This window comes from Rutilus rutilus (assembly GCF_951802725.1).
Source record: "Rutilus rutilus genome assembly, chromosome: 11".
Lineage (NCBI taxonomy): Eukaryota > Metazoa > Chordata > Actinopteri > Cypriniformes > Leuciscidae > Rutilus > Rutilus rutilus.
In genome coordinates this window covers 33,548,794-33,574,699 of record NC_140216.1, presented here as the reverse complement: position 1 = coordinate 33,574,699, position 25,906 = coordinate 33,548,794, and the positions used below count along the sequence as shown (strand labels likewise).

At 37.3% G+C, this 25,906-nt stretch overlaps 3 protein-coding genes across 4 annotated transcripts in view; 1 reads left to right on the top strand and 2 right to left on the bottom strand.

The window, feature by feature from the left end:
- Window positions 1-1,126, bottom strand: part of chd4a (chromodomain helicase DNA binding protein 4a) — a 31,605-nt gene extending 30,479 nt beyond the window's left edge. For both annotated transcript variants that reach the window (XM_084424222.1, XM_084424223.1), the window contains exons 1-2: window positions 771-1,126; window positions 239-364 (exon numbers count right to left, since the gene is read on the bottom strand). In XM_084424222.1, coding sequence (XP_084280348.1) covers window positions 239-293 — 55 coding nt within the window. In that variant the 5' untranslated portion in view covers window positions 294-364; window positions 771-1,126. The remainder of the gene's footprint in view (window positions 1-238; window positions 365-770) is intronic.
- Window positions 1,127-6,612: 5,486 nt separating this feature from the next.
- Window positions 6,613-18,887, top strand: eno2 (enolase 2). Its single transcript, XM_084424220.1, has 12 exons — window positions 6,613-6,911; window positions 8,846-8,931; window positions 9,283-9,378; window positions 10,504-10,562; window positions 11,405-11,474; window positions 12,437-12,570; window positions 12,700-12,922; window positions 13,032-13,229; window positions 13,694-13,895; window positions 13,976-14,084; window positions 14,224-14,282; window positions 16,642-18,887. The coding sequence occupies exons 2-12, from the start codon at window positions 8,847-8,849 to the stop codon at window positions 16,709-16,711; spliced, it is 1,305 nt and encodes a 434-aa protein (XP_084280346.1). The 5' UTR covers window positions 6,613-6,911; window position 8,846; the 3' UTR covers window positions 16,712-18,887.
- A 951-nt stretch (window positions 18,888-19,838) lies between these two features.
- On the bottom strand, window positions 19,839-24,379 carry tpi1a (triosephosphate isomerase 1a). Its single transcript, XM_084424203.1, has 7 exons — window positions 24,155-24,379; window positions 23,306-23,429; window positions 23,114-23,198; window positions 22,816-22,948; window positions 22,570-22,655; window positions 21,352-21,439; window positions 19,839-20,379 (listed from the first exon to the last, which is right to left on the bottom strand). Exons 1-7 carry the CDS (start codon window positions 24,264-24,266, stop codon window positions 20,261-20,263), a joined length of 747 nt encoding a protein of 248 aa, XP_084280329.1. The 5' UTR covers window positions 24,267-24,379; the 3' UTR covers window positions 19,839-20,260.
- Window positions 24,380-25,906: the final 1,527 nt, after the last annotated feature.

Here is a 25,906-nt window from a genome sequence, read left to right as displayed (position 1 = left end):
ATAAGAAATGAAATATCTAGCATCAGCCCCGCTTGTTGTTACGTTAGCCGACTAACGTTAGCCACTGGTTCATCGAATAAATGAAGTTTCCCAGCAATAAACTCCAACTGAGAACATAAAATACGTCACAAATAATCCGTTAAAAACATTTAATGTAACTACTTTTCATCCACATTAGCGATAAGAAAAAACAACACCGACCAAAGTTGACCCGCATCAGTAAACGTAAATATTTTACCTTGCATCATAGCCCGAGGTTCAAAATCGTCTCTATCGTCTTCACTGCCGGACATATTGTTGATCACACCAGATAGAGAGGATTGCGAACCCTTGTATGCCGATTTTCGCCTCCTCTGGTGCCTTCCTGAAGCCGGGGGAGGCAGAAAATAAAAGAACAATACAAACGGAAGTTAATAGTCACGGTAGCATGCTGATCGTAGTGGTCACTACATGCCCAAAAAATTCAGAAAAGCATGCAAATATATGTGATATTGTTGGACAAAAACCCTTTTGGTTTTATGCAAGTGAAAAAAAGCGTCAATAAACTTTTAAAATACGCGGTTAAAACAAGTTATGGACATTTAATAGGCAAATGGGGCATGATGTGAGTGAGGCATTAGCTAAGCAGGCTAGGGATGCTAACCTGCAAAGTCTTCATAACTTTTAAGGTTCCTTTAATTTTACATGCGTTAAAAGATGTCATAAATAGAATGATTTATACAAACCCATTATTAGAATGAATGTAATCCAATTTTAGAAAGTATACTCACACAACTTGACCTATTCCCTTTTTCAAACAAACAGCTAATGCAATTTAAGATGTCACCACGTTGTATTGGCTCCTTTTCATCAACACTTAAATACAATTTGTAATATCCCTAATGATTAAGTATTAAAAGTGTATCCAGATTATATATTTTTTCTCGGCTGTAGGATGCACACAACGTCGCAGTTTCTCCTTCTGCCACTTACACCCTTTGCATAGACACAAAGAGATCAGGGGCCAGACATCCCATAATAATCACCCTCCCCATATTCACACATACACATACATACAGACATTCACCCTTCCCCCCACCGCATAGTTACCTTGCAACATACAGACCATAATAACCCCCCCCCCCCCCCCCCCCAACCAAAGACAGACCCTCTCTTCCCCATTCCACCATGCCCTTAGCAACAGTTGCCATGGAGACAGCCACCCCTCCCACCCCAGTTAACATCCCATAATAATAAACATAGTCACTGACATCCCACAATAACCATAACTCCGAAAAAAGAATGAACGGGAACTGAACCGGAAGAGAGAGAGAGAGAGAGGGAGAAAAAGTCTATTAGAAACTCCTCGCCAGCCTGCTTCCTTATTACAGTTCTGTATATACAGTATATGTACAGTAGACATTTGTGAGCGTATAAAATGCCATTTATAATCAAAACTTAAAGTTAGTGATCTTCAGTGCAATGGCATTTTAGAGCAACAATTCTCTACCACGTCACTAACTTTATTTTTGGGTTCAAAAATGAGCTCAAATAGCAGATAATAGTTCTGGTTTGGGGATTTTAGGTTCAAGGCCACATTCAAATATGGTCTACCGTTCAAGTTCAAATATCAGACTGATAAAGAAGCTATATAAGGGCTTAAAATGAAAGTGGCACTATGTGATTAAGGCCTTCAGAAGTGATAGTCTCTGAATGGGACATTGGGATGTTTTGTAGTCTGACCTTCTCTTAGCTTCAGCTTCACCTTTTGCCATTTTCATCCCGTTATGATCCACCTGAATTGTCAAGTAAAATGACAAACATTGACGGCACACATCTAGCTCTTGACGCACACATCTAGTCCATCACAAAGCAACACATATGTATGTATGTACATATGTAGAAACAAATGTAATTTCTTAGAGGGGGGATGGGGAGTGGTAGGCACCATATAGCATAATTACATATCAAAGAAATGTAGAGGTGGTCGTCATGACAACCCACTCAGGCGCACCCCTCCTCCACACTCCAAAGCACCAAATATCCAGTAATAATGTCTCAGCCAAAAGAAAACACAGACCATAATATTCTTCCTGTGCTGGCAGTTGTCATGGCGATCCGCAAGAAAGAGGTGTTTCTGTGCGTGACCATCTTTTTTTGTGTGTGTGTGGGGGGGGGGGGGTAAAGGAGGGGTTTCAGATTACCATGCATGCTAAAATGAATGCCATAATACTCTTTTAACGCTCTCTGCTAGTTCCCTCCTCCCCCCACACCCTCACCGTACTGAACATGACTCCATAACTGGGTGAAAGAGCCACATATGGACACCATCAGAGATGTCTACTGATAAACTCTTAAGACATAAGCGATGTTGGATGTGGCCAAAAAACAAAAACCAATAGGTCATGATTTCAATTTGAATCACTAACTTTGCTTGGCCAACTATTAGTCGCCACAGATTGAATGTAGGCTTTGTTGCTCAGTACAATAAATGTCCTTGGAAATAGTAACATTTATATTAGTGCTACATTTGTTTTGAGGATATTTTTAGGGGTTTTAGCGCAACACCGAATTAAGAACATTCACTGATACATATATATATACAAAAAATGTTGCAATCTTCTTGTTTCATGAGGTAGAAATGAGAATAGCAGTCTCTCACAGGTGAATCTTCTACCAGACAGCCAAATAAAAGCCCCCAAAAATAAAGAGACAAAAATGAACACTCCTGAGTGTGATATTCACTCTCTTTTCTAAACCCGGCCCCCACCCCTCCCCCTCACTAATGGCCCAGACATCCCATAATATGCCCAACGAATATCCCCCCCGCCCCCACCCACCCACCTTTAATCTCAGTCTGAACCCCACACTAAATCATGCAAAACTGTTCATAAACTGATTGCCGCTCTCTACTGAGCATCCTTGTATTTGTAGGTTCATATTTGTCACATCTAGACGTTATCCTTCAGTTTGTTGTTTAATTGTTTTTGTACACCTTTCAGACATTTATGCACAATGTACATTGTAAACATTATGAAAAGGGAAGTAATCAGTCCAAAGGCACCCAAAATGGAGATATGAGTATTTGAGACATTCAATACACATCATGATATAATGGCCATTCCCTTTTCCGTGACCTCATGTTCCCCAACCCCCCCATCATATTCCGGAGCATTGTGATTCATTAATTTTACCACATGAACGTATTGTGCTTCATTAAGTAAACAAAGGATGTTGGTTGTAATGCATCAGCTTCAGGGTCCCCATTGCAACATATGAAATGCAACACAAACAATACCGTATGTAGTTCAGGTGTGTAAATCTTTCATTCTAACAAAAAAAAAAAAAACGTTGCATGGGGAAATACAAGAGATCATGTGTAATTTTCCAAAACATTTGAAATTAGGTCAAATGCACGCTCTTTAATAATTAATAACGCCTATAGGCGCACTGGGGTTGTATTTTTGTGGATCACACAGAACTACATATCTTTAGCAATATAAAGATATATTTTCTTTTATGAAAATGAATTTAAATCGCATATCCGAATATGTCTTGCTATTGCATTTGTACTTGACTAGACCTCTCTGTTCTCAAAGCTTTCAGATCTAGTCATGGAGTGTCTCGAGTACAAATGTTCGACACAAATATAAGATCACTTCAATAGCCGTGACTCTCTTCCAGATGAAGAACTATGCGCTATTTTCAACCAACCAACATAAGGCCATCAGTTTTGATTGCAACTTCTAACATACTGTAGCAGGGAATGGTTAAGATCTATGCAGGGTGTTTATTCAGATAGAAACTCAATCCATAATTCAACTGCTGTAAATCTGCCTGGAGAACAAATCCAGTAAATTAACACAAGGAGTTCTAGGAGAAGACTACGAAACCCTTTTGTAAAACTGTTAACAATTAGTAAATGAACTGTCTGCTGTCTGTATTTACTAGTGGTGGTTAACTAGAATAATGATATATAATGAGGAACGTGTTGATGGTGACCTCTAGTGATTGACTGTGGAAATCGTGGATAAGAATATAATATAGCTCCTCCTAGTGACCAGGAGTAATATATCCACAACCTGCAGACCCAAAGACTTGATTATTTTATAGTTACACATCTTAATTTGTTTTGTTTGCAATGTCAGGTTTAATTCTCAGTAGAACTTGAAATACACCATTACAAGTTACAAGATAACAGTGATTTGTGCCATTTGATCTTTGGTTTACGCTACCATTCAAAGGTGTGAGTTAAGTTAAATAAATGAATACTTTTATTCAGCGAGGTTGCATTAAATTGATCAAAAGTGACAGTAAGGACAGGTTTCTATTTCAAATAAATGCTGTTCTTTCATAAAATAATCCTGAAAAAAATTGTTTCTTGATTTCTGAAGGAACATTTGACACTGAGGACTGGAGTAATGATGCTGAAAATTCAGCTTATCAGTACCTGCAAAAGGGAGAATGCAGTTGTGAGTATAAAAATACACATTCATTTATCATATAACTGTGGTGATTGCATTAACTATTGATTTAAATGTGATTCCATGAAATGCTATATTGATAGAATCAAGCAGTTTTATGGGGCGTAACATCGACACATTAACAGAGTGTCAACGTGTCTTAAGATGCACACACACTGTATATTCTCTTCTAAAGAAATTATAACAGTCTGTTTGATATAAAGTAAATTTGACACGTGCTGAGAAGCCGTGCATGACTCAACAGAATACATATATACCACAGATTTGTTTATTCAGGCTCTAATGTCAACACAATGAAAAGATCTTTCTTTCAAGAGTGACATTTCAAAAGGGACAGAGAGACACTGCTGATCTTATATATCCTTGAACCCTGTTGGCAGGTTATACACTGTATATGTTTATTCAGCACAATAAAGATCAAGTTTCAGGGCAGGGTTTTCTCACTTTTGTTCAAGCCTTCAACTCCTGTGCCAAAAAATAAAATAATTTGTCAATATTTTATCCACTTGAGTTTTGGGTTATTGACCTTTGTTGGTTAATTTGTTTATAATTGTTGTATAATGTATTTAAATTAAAAGGAATTTCATGAACAGATTGTAGCACAAAAATAAGGTTCACTCAAGGAAATTTCTAATATCTAAACCACTTAATTGAACATTATAGTGATTCAAGAGGCCTGATGATTTAACTCATTGCTTTGTTTGTAATGTTTTAATGCAAATTTTAATTGAATTTAAGAACAAACATGTCAGGTTAGAGTAACTGGAACCAGTTCTTTAGAGATCAGACTCATTTTAAAGACGTGACACTTTCAGTTTAAAATCTATTTCTTGTTAGTGAAAGCATCTCTTCTACAGGCTTTGTATACGGAGGAAGGAACATTATTCTCTAATAACATGAATAAAAAACATGAAACATTAATCACACTCAGAACTTCGAAGCACCAAAAAATTTAATTGTGACTGGCCAAGAGGTTTGCATCCTCAAAATATCTCAGTATGAATGGAGTCAAGATCAGTGTGACCCAATTCCCTGAAACAATAATCTCATTAAAATAAACAGTGTAATCACAGATTATCTTTCACTCAACTTTATGTGCCGATCTCATATACTTTTCACTCGCACACATACAAACACAATATAAATATAATCTATTTTCTGCTTTGATACAATAATATCTGTCAGTAAGCAAACCATATTTCAAATGCATACAACGCATAGAGATATTCGTCCAGTTGTCTTCAGAAAGAATTTGTTAAATTAAAAAACAAAAGCAATGCATATTACTTCCGTAATGAGTGACATTTCTGTGTAAAATTCAATAAAGGAAAAAACGTTAGACTGAACTTGATTTTATCAATTGCGAATTTTGTGTAAAAAAGGGGGTCCCAAATTGATTTGACTAAAACAACTATTATTTTTTTTAGCTATTTGTTAACAAATATGCAACAGCCAAAGTGGCCTTGGTGACATCAGCAGAAAAGGAAAGTGTGTTCAGGGGCAGAGCAACTTGTATTTTAATCAAAGATCATCCAGACAAACATTTCTGTTTTATTATTTGGAAAATCGTGCACTGATAAGTCATGCAAAATAAAAAAATATATATTTTATATAATCATATATTTAAAAATATATATATTTTAAGAAGAAGCCTATTTGTAACTCACAAAAAATGAGTTAAAATTCACATGAATTCAAAAATAAACATGAATTTCTGAAATATTTCTTATTAATTTAACATTCTTTTTATGTTTTTTTATGTTTTAAATAGCAAAACACCATTTATACACAAAAAAATTCCCCCCAGTGTGACATCTATCCGAGTGAAATGGCTTCTTGAACAAGAAAAACTGTAGGGCGAGACTTGATTTTGCCCATGTGGAATTGATTGGATCATTGTGGTTTGCTATTGGTCGATCTCATGTGAGTGACAGGTTGCCCCGCCCTCGCGCCAGTAAACACGTCATCAGGGAAGAGGATAGGAATATAATCATGCAGTTATAATAAATAATTCAATATTTCATCAAATTTTAGAATTTTGATTTCATGGTGACTTTATTAGTCATCATAAGCTTTGCATTCCCTTAACACTGGAAGATTTTAGTCTTGCTTCTTTCTGGTCTACCCAGTTCCTCCATCTATTTTTACCAGCAGTCACAGAGGAACATTGCCGTTCCCTGTGTTTGTTGTTTCCCCTCCTCTTCCCGGGTCTCTCGTTCCCGCTTATTAATCAGTCGCCTTGACCTACTCATCCTCCTCTTTCTCTCCTCTCTAATTCTCAGCATCTTCCTCTGACTCATCTTTTCATCCCCTCCCCCGTCTGTTTCTCCTCTCATCTCGTTCTCATTCTGGTTTCCACCCACCCTCGCTCTGTTTTGCCTCTCTCTTCCGCAGTTCAACACTTATTTCCAGGCTTGCCTCTCGCAAGGCTACGCGCACTGACGGCAGGTAATCATTGCATGAAAGAATTTTTTCTTGTTTGCACTTTCCGCTGCTCCTTTGCATCATAAATGCATCATTAATGCATCTGTTGCGGGGTCATTAAGATGGTTTGGCTTGGCCATAAATAATGCTATTGAATGGGTTAATATAGGTTTGGGCATGACTTTGTGCATGTTGCATTAAATAACCAGGAATTAATTGTCATATCAAGACATCGCTGATGTTTAGGGCATGTCTCTGCGGACAGTCTCCTGAATGAGGAGTCACTCCTTATCTTGGGATGCTGGATGTAACATTTTGGGTGGCAGTGTTTTTTTATTTTTATTTTTTATTTTTTTTGGTGCCCGCTGCTAAGGGGTCGGACAGATAGATCCCGCACTATGTGTCTGCTAAGCTTTACTGTTTGTACATAGGCTGCGTGTTATCAATGTGCGTCCAAGCTGTTCTCATCGGTGACGGGATGATCGGGCAATTTTACTGTATTGATCTTGAGTAAAATCCCAATTCAAGTTCATTTGAGCAGTGCTGCCAAAATCCCTGAACACGCTTTATTATTATTAAAACGAAGCAATTAAGTAGGCTATGAGAAGCATAAATAATTAGTTCACCGCGCGAGTTTCGAGTTTTTCGTATATTTGTCACGTGACAAACGCAAAAAAGAACGAATCGCTCGTGCGCGTCCCTACGCTGGTTCTTTTTTCCGTCCGTCTCCAATACGCGCTTCGATGATCAAGAAAGCTCATCTTTTCGCCAAAGGGATGATAAATTATTTATCTTTTTCTTGCCCCATCACGCCACTTTCTGCGGTATCCACCCCACCCCTCCGTTGATCGCCCCCTCCCCCCTGTATATCTGCTGACAGCACGCTTGCTGCAGTACCACACTGGCACGGCGTAAATTAGCAACGTCCGGATTTAGATGCACGATTGGTCGCACCGTGCGGCACCTGCGGGCATATACATGCCCTTCTTGTCATTACAAATAAAGCCCCTCCTCCTCCCCCTAGTCTAAATTGTGGTGGTCGGTGCTATGAGACGCGCATTCCATTAGCAAGGTGACACGTGTGCCCATGTCGGTCGTGGCACATTTAGAATGAAATTTGCATGTTCTGGCTTTTTATTGGCTGCCAGCGTGGCATGTCGCTGTCGATGCTTGAGCTATATCTCTCATTGGTAAGAAGGACGGAACTGAATGTTCCAGAAAAATAGTCCTATTTTCAAAGCAATCAGATTGATTGGCACTCCTGATGTATTTGCATACTGAGTCAAAATGGATGCTATTCACTTTATGCAAGTTCCTGGTCTTATTTTGAACGATTAATCAATGCACATCATTCTAATTGTTTAATTTCTGTATCTTAAATCAAAATTGAATAGCTGCTCAATAAAAGCTTGTAAATAGCCAAATAGGTAGGCCTATTGTTTTAGCAAACTCATATCCTTGTACGGAACGCCCATTATTCGTGATCCAATCCATTCTCGGCCAACTTTTTTCCTACTAAAAAAACATCCAGATTTTGACCCCTTGGAGGTGAGCAGGCAGTGATCATGTTCATTTAGACAGGCGGCAAATGTAACCTGAGTAATTCTGTGGACTAAAAGAATTACGTAAAAATGCAGTATTTCATGACAAAATGCAGTTTCGTACACAGGAAGACAAGAGCCAGCTGCTTTTCGACAACAGAATTCTAAACCCAAAAATTCCATTTTGTGTACATGAATGTTTTTTATCACTTACATTTATGTATTTTGCATATGAGCAAGATTTATAATATGTAAAAGGAGATTTATGGCAGATGCAGGTTGACCAAAACTCACTGTTAGATATTTATCTTTCTCATGCAAAGTCAATTAATTCTATGCCATGAGTTTCTAAACATCATGACCAATGATGGCAGAAGTTAAGCTCTCATGCTCTTTTGTTTCCTCTCTGTCTTTAAGGATGTCCATTGTGAGCATCATTGCCAGGGAAATCCTGGACTCTCGGGGAAACCCTACAGTGGAGGTGGACCTGAGAACTGATAAAGGTGAATCAATAGAATGCAGAATGCCATCCTGGATTTTAAAAGCAAAGGAATATGTGGAATGTGTTATCTACAATGTAAATTGAGTTCTTGGATGAATGTCCGTTAAAAATAAAGTGTATTTATTGAAAGCATCTTCCAAAATGCATACATGTGAAATACAATTTATAATAAATATAATAAAAACTAAATCAAAATATGTTATGTCCACATGCAAGTAACTTTTAAGAGACGAATGTAAATGCATAAAAATGTTATTATGTTGACGCAGCTCCATTAGTAAGATATGGACACACTATGTATTAATCACCGGTATAAACGAATGACAGATTTAAAGTGTCAGTGTGTTTTCAGGTCTGTTCAGGGCTGCGGTGCCCAGCGGAGCATCGACAGGCATCTATGAGGCTCTGGAACTCAGAGATGGAGACAAGAGCCGTTACAAGGGCAAAGGTGAGCTATCAGAGATAGTCCATTGCAACATTGGCACTATTATATAACATTAGATTGTTTAAAGTGCCTCTGTTATGCTTTTTCTAATATTACATTTTATGCATTGTCTATTGCTGTTTGTGAATGTAAAATGTCTGCAAATTTTTAAAGATCGACAATGTAACAAATATTTATGGTCTTCATTGGCTGCCCACGAGTGACGTCTACTTTGAACCGCCCTCAAACGCTGTAGTTGTAGCTGAGGCCTGGAAGAGTTTGGTTCGTGTTTGTCGACATGTCGAGAAGATATAGTTTTCAGCGCTGCAAATCTCGAGCTCAAATTGATAGAGTAACAAAGCCATCGTTACTGTTCGTATTACTGGGTATCAAGTGCTGAGGAAGATCCGTAGCTGAAATTCAGATATGGCCGTTTCGTTTCTGAAATGCGCTGTAGGCGGTGGACCAATCACAACAGACTGGGCCATCTGACCAATCAGAGCAGAGTAGCTCGCGGAAAGGAGAGGTTTTCGATAGACTGAATGTTCAAGCAAACTGTTTTCAGACTCTTTGAGAAATGAGGTGATGTGCAATATACACTGTTTGAATTTAAACAGGCAAATGCTTAAGGGTCTATGATATGACTGGATCATTATTGCAGTGATAATGTTTCTAGCATGTTATATAGACTTTACAGAGTGCTTGACTCTTGCATTGTCAATACACGATCTTGGCCAAAAATGAACGGACCTCTTGATTGAAATAAATGTTGCGATGTTATTTACATCAAGAGGCGTATACATTTTTGGTCAAGATCTTGTATAGACAATGCAAGAGTCAAGGGTTAGAATAACTGTTGCCACACATATAACATGCTAGAAACAATAATGATCCAGTCATAGACTCTTAAGCATTTGCCTGTTTAAATTAAGCAAATTAAATGCTTAATAAAGAAAATTAAAGTGTTTTTTCTGACCTTACAGATACATCTAAACCTGTTGTAGTCTTTAAAACAAAAGTAGGACTTTTAAAATAGAATAATAGGGGCACTTTACAACTGATGAGATAATTAGTTTTGTAGCCTCCTGCTATAGTTTTGTTTTTTGATCTGTCTTGACCTGTTTTCTTGTGAACGTCTTGTGTTTTAAGGTGTTCTGAAGGCTGTTGGGCACATTAATGACACTCTTGGACCAGCCATCATTGCATCTGTAAGTAAAAAAAAAAAAAAAAAGGTCTTGTTTAACAAATAACCAAACTATTCGGTTTCAACCAGGATGAGAAGGATTATAAACGGCAATCTGTGCAGATTTGCTAACTTTTGGAAAAGATTATCTACATTAAGCTGAGACTCATTTCTGCAAGAAACAAATTACAAATCATTTGCAACTAATATTCAAAATATACTAATCTTGTTTTTAAACCTACAATATTCCTTTATAATGAATGCGACTACATTTTTTTCCCCACTATGATTTACATTCTTTTACAGCCTCCTATATTTTTTCATTCATACATGTTTTTCTTCATGGCACTTTCCCAATAATCAGATTTTTTTCACAGTTCATTTCTAAGCAATTGTTAATTTAATTATTTGTTATTGTTTATTTGTTTGTTTGTTTTACAGATCAGATTCCGATCAGATGGGATCAGAATCAGATCCCACCCCTGCACTTTTTGAATCATTTTTCTTTTCATATTTTATACCCGTTTACTTGTAACAGGAGATTTTTTGGACTGCTTCAAATCTCCCAAAGGCAGAGACACAAAATCTCCTATTATCCAGGTCTTGATTTTCATTCTGATCTACACATTCCATTCTTTCGTTTTCATGTGTTTTTTTTTTTTACTTCCATGTCTACAAGGCGAAAGCTAAAGCAAATACAAATATACTCAAATGCTGCAAGAGTACTTTTAGACTGATTTGACTTTGATGATGATTTTTAATTTCACAGCAGCACGGCTAATGATTAGGCAACATTTTCATCAAGCATCAATCAAGCACTGTATTTTATTAATCTGGAGAGTTTTATCTTCATGATGTGAACTTTAGGAGATCAGTGTGGTGGAACAGGAGAAACTAGACAACATGATGATTGAAATGGACGGCACAGAGAACAAATGTGAGTTATTATCTTATATGATAACAATCATATTTGAAAGAAATAGTTCCACCAAAATGGAAATTCTGGCATCATTGACTCACCCTCATGTTGTTCCAAACTTGTATGACTTTCTTTCTTCTGTGAAACACAAAATTGATATTCAACGCTGTATTTTCTAAACGCTAAAAGTTCAATGACCAAGAAGGACAAAAAAGCAGCATAAAAGTTGCTATATTCCATGTCTTCTGAAGCCATGAAACACTTAAAACATACCAAAATGTTACTTATTTAATTACTGAAAATCATACGTATTGTAAGCAATTAAAAACTGTATGCTTTAATAGGATATAAGATTTATAAAGAACTCAAAATAGTTTCTAAAATACATTACTGTTCAAAAGTTTGGGGTTGGTATTTTTTTTTATAATGTTTTTGGAGAAAAAAAAGTATTTTATTCTTACTAAGGCTGCAATTATTTGATCACAAATACAGTACAGGCAGAAATATTGTGAAATATTATTACAATTTAAAATAACTGTTTCCGAGGGGTGAATATATTTTAAAATGTAATTTATTCCTGTGATGTGAATTTTCAGCAGTCTTCAGTGTCACATGATCCTTCAGAAATCATTCTCATATGCTGATTTGCTGCTCAAGAAACATGTATTATTATCCATGTTAAAAACAGATGTGCTGCTTAATATTTTTATGTGAACAGCATTTATTTAAAATAGAAATCTTTCGCAACAATACCACCTTTACTGTCATTTTTGATCCCTTAAATGCATCATGTAAAAAATAATAATAATAATCTTACTGACCCCAAATTTTTAAACTGATATTTAAAAAAAGAAAATGTAATAATTTCGGCACAATTTTTTCAATGTACAGTATATGGATTTTTTTCTACACAATAAAACTACCATATCAATCACATAAAAAATGATATGATAATTGCTATCTGTTCATCATGTCTACAGCCCAGTTTGGTGCTAACGCCATCCTGGGAGTGTCTCTGGCCATCTGCAAGGCCGGTGCGGCAGAGAAAGGCGTCCCTCTGTATCGTCATATTGCTGATCTGGCAGGAAACACAGAGCTGGTGCTGCCAGTTCCTGTAAGAAATCTCATTACTCAATTGCACGACTTAGTACGCAACATAATAATTCACATCTGTAGGTATGTTTTTTCTTGATTATCTCGGGAAATAGACTGACGAAGCACATTTTCTCTGTCCATTTCTCAGGCGTTTAATGTAATCAACGGAGGCTCCCATGCTGGAAACAAGCTCGCCATGCAGGAATTCATGGTACTTCCCGTGGGGGCGGAGTCATTCCGTGACGCGCTGCGTGTCGGAGCCGAGCTCTACCAGACGCTGAAGGGCGTCATCAAGGAGAAGTACGGCCAAGACGCCACCAACGTCGGTGACGAGGGAGGTTTTGCCCCAAACATCCTGGAGAACAGTGAAGGTGTGTTCATGAGTCTGTGCATTGCCTTGTCTGAGCTTGTGATCCAATTTAATCTTAATGAATTGATCTACTGTTCTGCTCTGTTGGCTTCTCTATCACGTCTCCACAGCTCTTGAGTTGATAAAGACGGCCATAGACAAGGCCGGGTTCACAGATAAAGTTGTGATCGGGATGGATGTAGCCGCCTCCGAGTTCTACCGCGACGGGAAGTACGACCTTGACTTCAAGTCCCCTCCAAACCCAGACAGACACATCACCGGCGATGAGCTGTTAGAGATCTACCAGACGTTTGTCAACGATTATCCAGGTAAATTGTGAAGAATAAAGCATTTTGCTCTATCCTCTGTGCTTTCGCATTCGTCAGTATGTCATGTGTCGGGTCAGAGGTCACTCTTTCGCCTGATAGAGACTCAAGTACGGCCGTTACCAGAAGCCAGTGATTATAGTTTATAAAGTTATAAATATGGATATTTTTCTTACAAAAACATATCGCTTCGCTTCAGAAGGCCTTTATTAACCCCTGGAGCTGTATGGATTACTTTTATGATGGATGGATGCTCTTTTTTGGGCTTCAAAATCTAGGGTACCATTCACTCCCATTATAAAGCTTGGAAGAACCAGGATATTTTATAATATAACTCCGATTGTGTTTGGCTGAAAGAAGAATGTCATATACACCAAGGATGGCTTGAGGGTGAGTTAAGTTTTGGGTGAACTAACCCTTTAACCCAGAATATTCTATCATGTTTTTGTTCCCATCATCATTGACAGTGGTGTCCATTGAAGACCCGTTTGATCAGGATGACTGGGCCGCTTGGACAAACATGACTGGTTCAGTGGGGATCCAGATTGTGGGCGACGACCTGACCGTGACAAACCCAAAGAGGATAGAGAAGGCAGCGGAAGACCGCGCATGCAACTGTCTGCTCCTGAAGGTCAACCAGATCGGCACCGTCACAGAGGCCATCCAGGCGTGAGTAACTCTAAACTATATGTAGTAAACCAGTATGTTCTATCTCCTTACCTTCCCATTTTGAACTGTGTATCCCTCAGATGTAAGCTCGCTCAGGCCAACGGATGGGGCGTGATGGTCAGCCATCGCTCAGGAGAGACAGAAGACACTTTTATCGCTGACCTAGTGGTGGGACTCTGCACTGGACAGGTACGCACACTTACACAAATGTAACCAGTATGTACAGAAATGATATGGTTTATATATTTATGATGTGTTTTACAAAACAATTCTAATCAAGTTTGATTAACTTGACAGACTTTCACTCTTTATCTCTCTTATCTTTCAGATAAAGACAGGAGCTCCGTGTAGATCTGAGCGTCTCGCCAAATACAACCAACTTATGAGGCAAGAGAGCGTTCAACACACTATTTTTAGCAATGCAGTAAAAACATCCATTCGAATCCCCAAAACAATGTCCAAATAATTTTCGCATGCTTTTTGCCTCTAGTAACTCTTTCCCACCATTGACGGAATTTTCCGGCTTTCCATGTTCTCACTATTATACCTATTGGGGGCGCTATTACACATCTTCTGAAAGAATACTGAATCTCCTGATTAAAGGATTAGTTCACCCCAAAATGAAAATTTCCTTATAATTTACTCACCCCAATGCCATCCAAGATATCCATGTCTTTCTTTCCTCAGTGGGAGAGAAATTATGTTTTTTGAGGAAAACATTTCTGGATTTTTCTTCTAACAATGGACTTCATTGGTTACCATCGTTTTTAAGTCCAAATCAATGCAGTTTCAAAAGTCTTTGAAGTGTTTAAACGGGCTGTACGCGATCACAGCTGAAGAAGAGGTTGTTATCTAGCGAAACGATAGGTCATTTTCAAAAAATTTTTATCATTTATAGACTTTTTACCTTCAATAGTTCGGATTGAGCTGATCAACAAACGGACAGGGAACTACGTCATCACGTTGAAAGGTCACGCCAGCGCCGGCAGAAGTACCGCCCCACTGTTTACAATGCGACCGGACGTAGGAGGATAGTTCAAATAGTATTGTTTGCTATTATATATATAGTAATAGTATTCAGTGAATATGAATATGAATAGTATATGAATAACATTCTGATGAATATGAATAGTAGTTCAAATAATATTGCCGGCGCTGGCGTGACCTTTCAACGTGATGACGTAGTTCCCTGTCCGTTTGTTGATCAGCTCAATCCGAACTATTGAAGGTAAAAAGTCTATAAATTATAAAAGAAATTGAAAATGACCTATCGTTTCGCTAGATAACAACCTCTTCTTCAGCTGTGATCGCGTACAGCCCGTTTAAACACTTCAAAGACTTTTGAAACTGCATTGATTTGGACTTAAAAACTATGGTTACCAATGAAGTCCATTGTTAGAAGAAAAATCCAGAAATGTTTTCCTCAAAAAACATAATTTCTCTCCCACTGAGGAAAGAAAGACATGGATATCTTGGATGGCATTGGGGTGAGTAAATTATTAGGAAATTTTCATTTTCGGGTGAACTAATCCTTTAAAACAGGTGAAGAAGAAGCAGAAACAAGGGATAGCATATGTAAGAAGATGCATTATGTAAAATAACATTAAACAGCATATCAATCAAAACTGCCTAATGTTACCTAATGACATTTTTGATCATTGTTCTGAATCCGGTCCAGACAGTCTTTGACAAAAACGTGTTTTCTCAGCTTTTTACTCAAAATGTTTTTTGTTTTTTTAAACTTACCCACATTCAAGTGTTGATAAAATTAAATAAAATGCATAAAACTTGAATAAAAGTTTTTTGGGGGGCCATGAAAATTGTGTGAAAATTATAAAAAAAGCTGGCGGTGACTGGCATTTTTATTTATTTTTACCCTGTCGAGGAAAGAGTTAAACAGGCCGTTGCTAAAATCTAACATACTACTTTAGCAAAGCATCTCCAAAGAGGTATTTATTTTGCTTGTTGAAACAACTTCAACTTCTAATCATATTTTTAGTGATGCTGTTTTTATTTTTCATACATACTTATGTTTATGTATCTAACACTAAGTACTGAACGTCTTGCTTAACTCATCTTTCATTGATTGTTGCTTGTTTCCGTCACAGAATAAAAAAAATAAAAAAGGTAATTGTGACTTTTTGTCTCACAATTCTGACATTTTCTCGCAATTATGAGAAAGTCTTAATTGTGAGATTAAAAATGTGCAATTACATTTTTTATTTTTTTATTCTGTGTTGGAAACAGGCTTCCATAGCAAAAACCCCAGAGACTTCCATTGAATGAAAGACTTGAGCCATATTTTGAGATTTTTTGGTGCGTTTTGAAATCTTTTTGCAATTTTTAGCGCATTGCTATAGGTTGTTGGCCACTGGCCAGTAATCAAGCACTTAGCAACCACTCAAACCACCATAGCAACAACCCTGGCAACAATTCTAACACTGTAGTGCCACTAGTATCGCACAGAAACACCATTCATATTTTCTTAAAATTTTTTAAATCATTCATTTCGATTCCATTTGTGCCTCAGCACATGCTCTCATGAAAATGACTCAACTTGCATAATAAGTGACTGTTGTACTTAAAAAGCCCCAGTCTCAAAAATAACAGTGGCCGCAAAAAGAACCAATATAATTACTTTGATTAACATTGCTGATTACAGGCTTCTAGCTCTTTCTCCGTCACCTCCTGTTCCCATATAATTAATCCACGTCCATCTGTCTCTTTTTTTTCCCCTGCCTTACAGGATTGAGGAAGAATTGGGTGATCAGGCTCGTTTCGCCGGGCACAATTTCAGAAACCCTAGCGCTCTGTGAGACTGACGTCACCGCACCGAATTCACACGAAAAAAACAACTGACAAACAGAGTATGTACTGCACTGAACCGACTGACTACCCCCTGACATTCCCTAAAATCATTCAAATGCATCAAAACAGCACTATTTGCACTGAGATACTAAAAACGACTTACTCCGACACTCGAAAGATGTATTTAAAACTGAACTGGACTTCGGACAGGCTTTGATAGACCAAATATTATGCACAGCGGATCCTGGACAGACCAACATTATGCACAAGTGATTCTGAGGTACTTGACCGGCAAAACGTGCACAGGGTGGACATGCATGCGTAAGATACAGAAAATGGACCTTGAATTTAACAAGGCAAAGACTTTGTTGTCTAAAAAGAAGGATTTAACTCAGATGGAATAAAAGTAGAGATTTATTTGAATCAGGTGTAATCTTTAAATTTAAGCTTCAATTTAGATGTGAAATATATGTAAATACATTTAAAACAAAATCTAGATTGACTTGCCACACTAAAGAAATCAAATGTATGTAATTTTATGGTTCATTGCATGAGAACATGTTAGAAATGGTAGAAAAATAAAATATTTACATGAATATTAATGCAGCAGTGGGATTTCCAATGGGAAGAATGACAATGTGAAGTATTCAGATATATAAGGGACCAGCGTTTACTCTAAAAGACAGTTTACTAAGTAGTTTGCCTAGGGCATTAGAGGCTTTTTATCAAACAATACTCTCTTTCTCAGATGCAGTTTTTGTGTCTTTCTCTGACCCAAAAGAATGCTGAAGAAAAAGCCTTTTAAAACAAACTGTTATTCAATCAAAAGAAAAGACCAAATCAGCAAATAAAAGAAAATATGGTGCTTGAACATTGACTTAAAAAAATATAAAAGTTTCATTCATTTTAGTATATTAAAAATTCAAAATAATGTGTGTAGAATATATTTCTTCTCATAAAATGCTTCACTATTTAAACCAACATTGAAAGTTCATAAGTTTCTGTATATCATTGTGTGATTATATTATTATCACCTTCACCCTACATAGATCAACACAGTCACACACACACATATACGAGATAATTCAACGTAAATGTACTGAACAAAGTTCACGACACTTTAATCACAATAATTATATTCAAAAGTCCCCAAATCTTCATACGTCTGCCTGATTTTCTCATGCAATGACTCTTAAAATGTACTTTCGCATTTTCTTTCACCCTGGATCTTAAAGGGGAAGTGAATTTTCTTTAAAAGGATAGTTTACCTTAAAATGAAAATTTTGTCATCATTTACTCGCCCTCAAGTTGTTCCAAACCTGTACGAGTTTCTTTCTTCCGCTGAACACAAAAGAAGATATTTTAAAGAATGTTGGTAACCAAACACTTGACGGTAGCCATTGACTTCCATAGTATGTTACCAATACTAGTTTGTGTTCAGCATAAGAAAGAAACTTGGACAGATTTGGAAGAACTTGAGGGTGAGTAAATGACGACAGAATTTTCATTTTTGGGTGAACTATCCCTTTAAATGGGTAAAACACTTCCTCCTCTCACATCTTAATGTGGATATTAAGTGAGCCATTCCTAGGTAGAGTTTCTTAAAGATTGTAAATACTGTTGATCTGTGGCATACTGATCTCTGGCTCAACCAATGGCGTGTGTTTGGGGCAGAGCTACCCCTTGTCCAAATCATGATTTGACGGGGCAGAGAGAGCAGTAGAAATGACACGCTTCTTCAAGATTAATGATCTTAATCCAGCAGTGAACGAGAAAGAGAGACATAACTATCACAACGACAGATCTAATTCAAGAACTCGACCGACAGACACGCTTACACGAATAGAGACACACATTCACTCACATTTGTGTAGCAAAGTCTCACTCTCAACACACACGACTCCTTATTCTCTGCCACCTTGGACTTGCAGTCTGTGTTTCTTCCTTTCTCGTTGTTTCATCTGTATCCTCCACCCCTTTCCCTTCTTGTGGTTATTATGACTTGGCTTGTTCCCCCTTACCTGAAATCTTTTTTCTCCTTGATGACTTGTCTTTTCGTTATTTTGTGGGATTATCGTCGTGAAAGAAGGAAAAGAAAGCAAGATGGAGAGAAAATAAAAAAGAACTGACAAGCCTGTCAGAGAATAATGTTATGGAATAATAAAGCTGTCATTACTTTCGTCACCCTTGAGTCTCTAAGTGTGTTTTCTTCACTTCTTTAAAAGCAGAGGAGGACGTTTAAATGGCTTTTCGCCATTCAGATGCTCAATTATGAAACATTAAAACAGAAGATGTGAATGCTTTTGTGGGTTGTAAAAATTGCTGCTCTTGTCCACCTACATTACAAAAAAATACATATAGTTATATATAAAAAAATACATGCAGTACTGTTCAAAAGTTTGGGGTCAGTAAGTTTTTTCTTTGAAAGAAATTAATAATTTTGCAGTAGAATGATATATTAGAATGATATATATATATATATATTAGGGGTGTAACGATACCCTAATTTCACGATTCGATACATATCACGATACTGAACTCACGATACGATATTATTGCGATACTCCAAGACATATAATAAAAGGTTAAGAAAAAATTTACTGTTGATTAAATGCTAAATTTGATATAACATTGTGGGTGTAAATGAATAGGCTTGGACAATAGAGACACCAGAATAAATATATTCATGATTCTGAACCTGAAAATACAGAATTATTTTAGACGAATATGCTTGAACTCTGTCACTGGCTAGATATATTTAAAATAATGTAGGCCACTTTTTACTGGTAACAAGACTTATAACATAAGCATTATCAGGACCCACTAATATTCCCCCATTATTATACATTATATTCAACATAATATATTGTAGTTTAATGTAGTACTGACTCTGAAAACTTAATTTTTCTCACAGGGTAATTTTTATTTTGGGTGAACTATCCACGATACATATTGTTGCATTTTTGTATTGCGATATATTGTGACACTATATATTGTTACACCCCTAATATATATATATAGTAACAGTTCAGAATTGGTTCTTTCTTTTGGGAGAACTCTACACACACACGCACGCACGCACACACACTAAAAGCAGAAAAACAATCTTTAGACCAAGTGAAGACACCATGAGAAGACAGGATAAGTACATTTTTTATTTTCTACCGAGGTGGTCATTTCTACAGAGGATAAAGTGCTCTTAAAGTCACTACAAACTTCACCGCTGGTCTTGTAAGTTCATCAGTGTGGAGTGTACAGTGTGTTAGACTTCAAGTAATGTGCTCTGCAAGTGCATAGACAATACAGTGGTTCACTCAAGCGCAGCAGCAAATAAAGAACTAACGTGCCCCGAGCTCTCTTCTACCTTTATATTACCACATTTTTAGTAGGATACATATTAGTATTCCAGACCAATAACCCAACTCAACCATTTAACAAGCAGGTGAGTTAAAGCAATACAACCACAAATAAACATTCAGACCTGCTGGAATGATAAGAAGCTGGTATATAGTACTTATTAGTGCAGCAGTTTGGACCCTCAAAACAGTTGAGCATCTCTATGCGCGGGCATTTATGATGTCAACAAACTCAGGCTTAAGGGAAGCACCTCCAACCAGGAAGCCATCAATGTCAGCCTGGGCCGCAAGCTCTTTACAGTTTCCCCCAGTAACAGAGCCTGTCAAATGAGAGAAGAGCATGAAAGCAATCCAAGAGTTACAAATCACAATTGTATTTTTCTATAAGATATATTTTAAATACAATACAAATGAATGATCATTAAATTATACATTATAGGTTCATTTAAAAATTAAAATATATCTATCATTGTGAAATTATTAAATTAGTGGTTATCCCAGAAATGAAATTTCTGTCATTAACTACTCCCCCTCATGTCGTTCCAAACCCGTAAGACCTTCGTACATCTTCAGAAACACAAATGAAGATATTTTTGATGAAATCTGAGAGCTTTCTGTCCCTCCATAGACTGCAATGCAATCACCACTTTCAAGGCCCAGAAAGGTAGGAAAGACATCTTTAAAATAGTCCATGTGACTCCAGTGGTTCAACCTTAATGTTATGAAGTGACGAGAATACTTTTTGTGCGCAAAAAAAGAACCTGGAAGCCCTGCACTGTGTTTACAATGTGAACAGCAAAGCAGACTGACATGGAAGAGATTGTTGAATAAAGTTCGTTTTTTTGCGCACAAAAAGTATTCTCGTCACTTCATAACATTAAGTTTGAACCACTGGAGTCACATGGACTATTTTAACGATGTCTTTCCTACCTTTCTGGGCCTTGAAAGTGGTCATTATGTTGCTATGGAGGGACAGAAAGCTCTCAGATTTCATCAAAAACATCTTCATTTGTGTTCCAAGGATGGATGAAGGTCTTACGGGTTTGGAACGACATGAGGGGGAGTCATTACTGGCAGAATGTTCATTTTTGGATGAACTATCCCTTTGAATTGCATCATGCATGGACAAGCAAGGACATTCTGCAAAACTACTTTTGTGTTACACAGAAGAAAGAAGATCATAGTGATGTGGCATGAGCAGAGTAAATGACAGAACATTCAATGCTGGGTGAAGTATTTCTTTAAGGTCACTCAGAACTGAACAGACAGGATGTTCTGAACATCAGACTCACCTCCGTAGATGATGCGCACAGATCCGGCTACTGCATCCGACACGTTCTCTCTCAGCCATTCTCTCAGCTTCTCATGCACCTCCTGAGCCTGTAGCACATACAAGACTCCTTATACACCGATTCAAATACATGATCATGAACTGAATGACTTAAAGGGCCCCTATTATGCTCGTTTGCATATTATCTATCATGTAGTGTGTAATATAGTCAGATGTTTGTGAATGTAAAAAGTCTGCAAAAGTTTCATAGACCAAAGTGCACGACAAATAAAGTTATTGTTTCCCAAAAGAATAAAGCGATTCTGAACTGCCTGAAACGAGACGTCAGTAATTCCAGTCTCACTTCCTGCTTAAACCTATGTAGGTCTGTAACACATTTGCATAATGCCAGCCTATGGTCGTTATGGCTTCCCGTGAACAACGTCTACTTTGACCCGCACTCAAACACTGTAGTTGTAGCTGAGGCCTGGAAGAGTTTGGTTCGTGTTTTCGACATGTCGAGAGAGACGCTGTTTTCAGCGCTGCAAGAGCAAATCCACTACAAAAGGATGAGGACTTGACACAGTAAAACTCACACCATCATAACTGTTCGTATCACGGTTTATCAAGTGCTGAGAAAGATCTGGAACTGAAATTCAGATATGATAATGGGCATTTTAATTTCCGATACGCACTGAAAGCAGTGGACCAATCACAACAGACTGAGCCGTCTGACCAATCAGGTGGGGTTTAGCGAGACTGAATCCTATATTCAACTGCTTCAGACACTCTGAGAAAAGATGTGATGCTTTACCTTCGATGCATGTACACAATTGGTAAAAAATCATAACTGAAGCACTTTAACTTCATCCGATTACTGCTTGTGACACACTCACAAGCTTCCATGTTTACAAATGTGATGTGTCCTATGTATGTGTTTATATGAGAATAAAAGCCTAAATTCAAACTGTTTATCATATAAAGCAATCTTATCTTTTCACAAGACAAAAAATTGCTTGATTCATATAGATTTATCTAGTTTTGGTTAACTAGACTTTAAATGGAGGGAGAGAAACCTCAAGGTAAATTTTCATTTTTGGGTGAACTATCCCTTTAAGCATATTACTACTCCTGCTTTAGTGCATATGCATTTCATAAATAGAAAATGAAAGTTATAAAACATGGAGTTGAAACATGATGTGATGAAAATTTGATCTATGGATTATGTCAATAGATTCACCTGATCAGGAGTGGCAGTTTTTCCAGTTCCAATCGCCCACACTGGTTCATACGCTAAAACCACACGAGCCCAGTCCTTCACATTGTCTATAAAATATATAAATTCATCATGGCATTTAGTGTTTTAAAGGTTATATGTATACAATCATGAACAAAATAAATATTCCTAATAAGACGGCTCAGCATATTTGCTGACAATCCATGCTATCATTGTTGAAATTACATAAATTTGTTTTTCATAAATGACCTGCAATGACTTTGGTCTGTTCAAACACCACATCCTCAGTGGTTCCAGCTTCTCTCTCTTCTAGTTTCTCCCCAATGCAGGCGATCACACCCAAATCATTCTCTAGGCAATGGGCCACTTTCTGGCCAATCAGCTGTAAAAGACATCACAGCCAATCAGAGTGAGACAGGGCTGAATGCAGAATAGCATGAATATGCATCAATATGACGTCTGAATTTCATCATACAGAAAAGCAAAGACATAAAAGTGTTTTGACTCCTAGATCATTTTAAAATAAAATTCCTTCTCAAATCTCAACCTCGTCACTCTCGCCAAACACATGGCGCCTCTCAGAATGGCCCAGAATCACCCACTCGATGCCGCAGTCTTTAATCATCGCTGGACTACGGCCGAGAAGAAAAGGAGAGAGCGAGAAATATGCTTTTAGAGTTTTGACAGTGATAAATGGTTGTTCATAAAAACTATTAAAGACACCAATGAGCATGTATACCTGATCTCCCCGGTGAAGGCTCCTTTGGGTACCTTATAGCAGTTCTGGGCGGCCACACCGATCCTCTGGTCCAGTTTAGACCTCACATAATCGAGATAGATGGACGGTGCTCCACACACCACCTCTAAACCATGAAGACAAAGCCGCTGTTATGATGATATATGATCATGGAAGCCAGCATGACTACTTTTAAAGGGATATTTCACCCAAAAACCAAACATCTGTCAGCCTTTACATTTACAACAGTTTTTGTGTGAAATATTTATTTTATTGTTATTATTGTTTACAACTTCTGACTTTATTAGATCATTTCGCACATAGAGAATAGGAACATTTGGCTAACAATGCTTTTTTATGCAAGTGATATGGGACCAAAATGGGATATGGCTAACACTTGTTTATATAATTAACTGTATTTTCTGAAATTTGTATGCTTATGGGACAAATATGGGATAGGACATATAGTCAGTAGAACCAACCATTGTAAATGAATGATGAGGCTTTCTACAGCAGGCCTATGCAAAATTGTCTGCGTTTCTTAGGAAAAATAACACATGACTGTGATGGCATGCAATGATACACGAATAATCAACTTAATATCAATATTAACTAGTATATAAACAAGTGTATAAGTTATTTATAATTAAATTAGTCTGTGTGCACACGAGCCTCCATCCATTTAAAGTGTCACGTGACGTCATGTAAGTTATAGCGTCTCTGATCCGTCTAAACATCTCTATCGATTCTATCAAAATACATCAGACTAACATTGGCTAAAATGAAAACTAAAATACTTTCTGCTTAATATGCTCTCAGGTAAACAACATAACATCAAATAACGCCATGGACCTGCTTCATCGTTGAGACTGGCCGTGTTCAAGGTCATTATGAGCTCGCCCAGAGTCTCTTTATCGCCGTTCATTTTCCAGTTTCCCCCGACGAAGAATTTTCTTGAGGACATTGTTGCGGGACAAACCAAACGGACCACACACACCTACTGCGGTATTATCGCTCCCGTAAGCGAATTTGCGAATCCTACTATGGAAAAGGTTTGGTCGTTAATATTCAGGAGGTGGTCCCTTGTCATTGGAAGGTCGCAAGAAACGTCACAATAACCTAATTAATGTGCACGAGGTGAGGCCTCGCCGTGAAAAACAATCGTGCTCATGGACAGTAAGCATAGATATTTAATAATAATAATAATTTTTCATAAACCTTAGGGATACTAATCAGTAAAATTTCCTAAAATATTTTTAACTATGGGCTGCAAAGAAGAGCTCAATGGATTTAAAAAGTATATTATGTGACCCTGGACCACAAAACCAGTCACATGGGTAAATTTTTTTAAATTGAGATTTATGCATCATTTGAAAGCTGAATACATAAGCTTTCCATTGATGTATGGTTTGTTAGGTTAGGATAGGTGACAACAATTATGTGACAATCTGGAATCTGAGGGTGCAAAAAAATCGTAACATTGAGAAAATCGCCTTTAAAGTTGTCCATTTATGTTCGCGAATGTGCTGCATTGACTCACAAAAATATTTTTTTATATATATTTATGGTAGGAAATTTACAAAATATCTTAATGGAACATGATCTTTACTTAATATCCTAATGATTTTGAAAAAAAAATCGATAAGTTTGACCCATATAATGTATGGCTATTGCCACAAACATAGCGACCCGTGCGACTTGTGACTGGTTTTGTGATCCAGGGTCACATATTTGTATTTACAGTGGGGTACAAAAGTATGAGATCACTAATGAAATTGCATCTATTTTGCATTTTTTTAAGTCAGTACTTTTTCCTCAATACAAATTACATTATCTATTTTATCCAGGATGGTTTTGGGATGTTCCGAAGAGCATCTTGTGCTTCATTTGATTTTAAGAAAGTTCACATGGCCAATGCCATTTGCATGGCCTTCATTTATTTTATTTTGTTTTATTTTCTAATGTCACTTTACATCATACAGCTTTAGATATGAAGTTCATTCTGTGTAATAATTTTTTTCTTACAATGTAAGGAGTTGTAATGCCCTTCCGAATGCTGTTGCCATCCATTTGTTTTTTTCTTTACAATGAGTATTGTTCCAAAACTGCTTTTTATGTCATATTATACTGTCTTCTTTCTCATTTCGCAGCCAAAGCTTGGTCATCTCAGCCGTGCACCACTGACTTCAACTTTAGTCAATTAGTCTTCTGTGCTTCAGTGCTTGCTAATGTTTCTCTGGGAAAAGCTCTATTGAAAGTGGATTAGAGTAAGCCTCACGCCCTCCTTCTTGAAGTGAAAGAAAAAAACAACTGTCTGATCTACTTTCTCAAGGTGAGATTGCAGTAGGTGATAAAATATACTTAAAGGAATTAGGTTTACTTAGGTTGTGACCTCATTATAGAAGTGAAAGCCTATAATACAAAGTTCTGTCATGAAACTCTAGATAGCACAGGCTCATAAGTCCTTAACCCAATCTGCTTGCAATTACATCATTCTCTACAGGGCACAGCTGATTGGTTCCCACTGTATTGGTAGAATAACACTGAAAACGTACCTATCGTTTGCTGTAGCAGTGTGCAGCATGCTTTCAGAAACCCTCCACT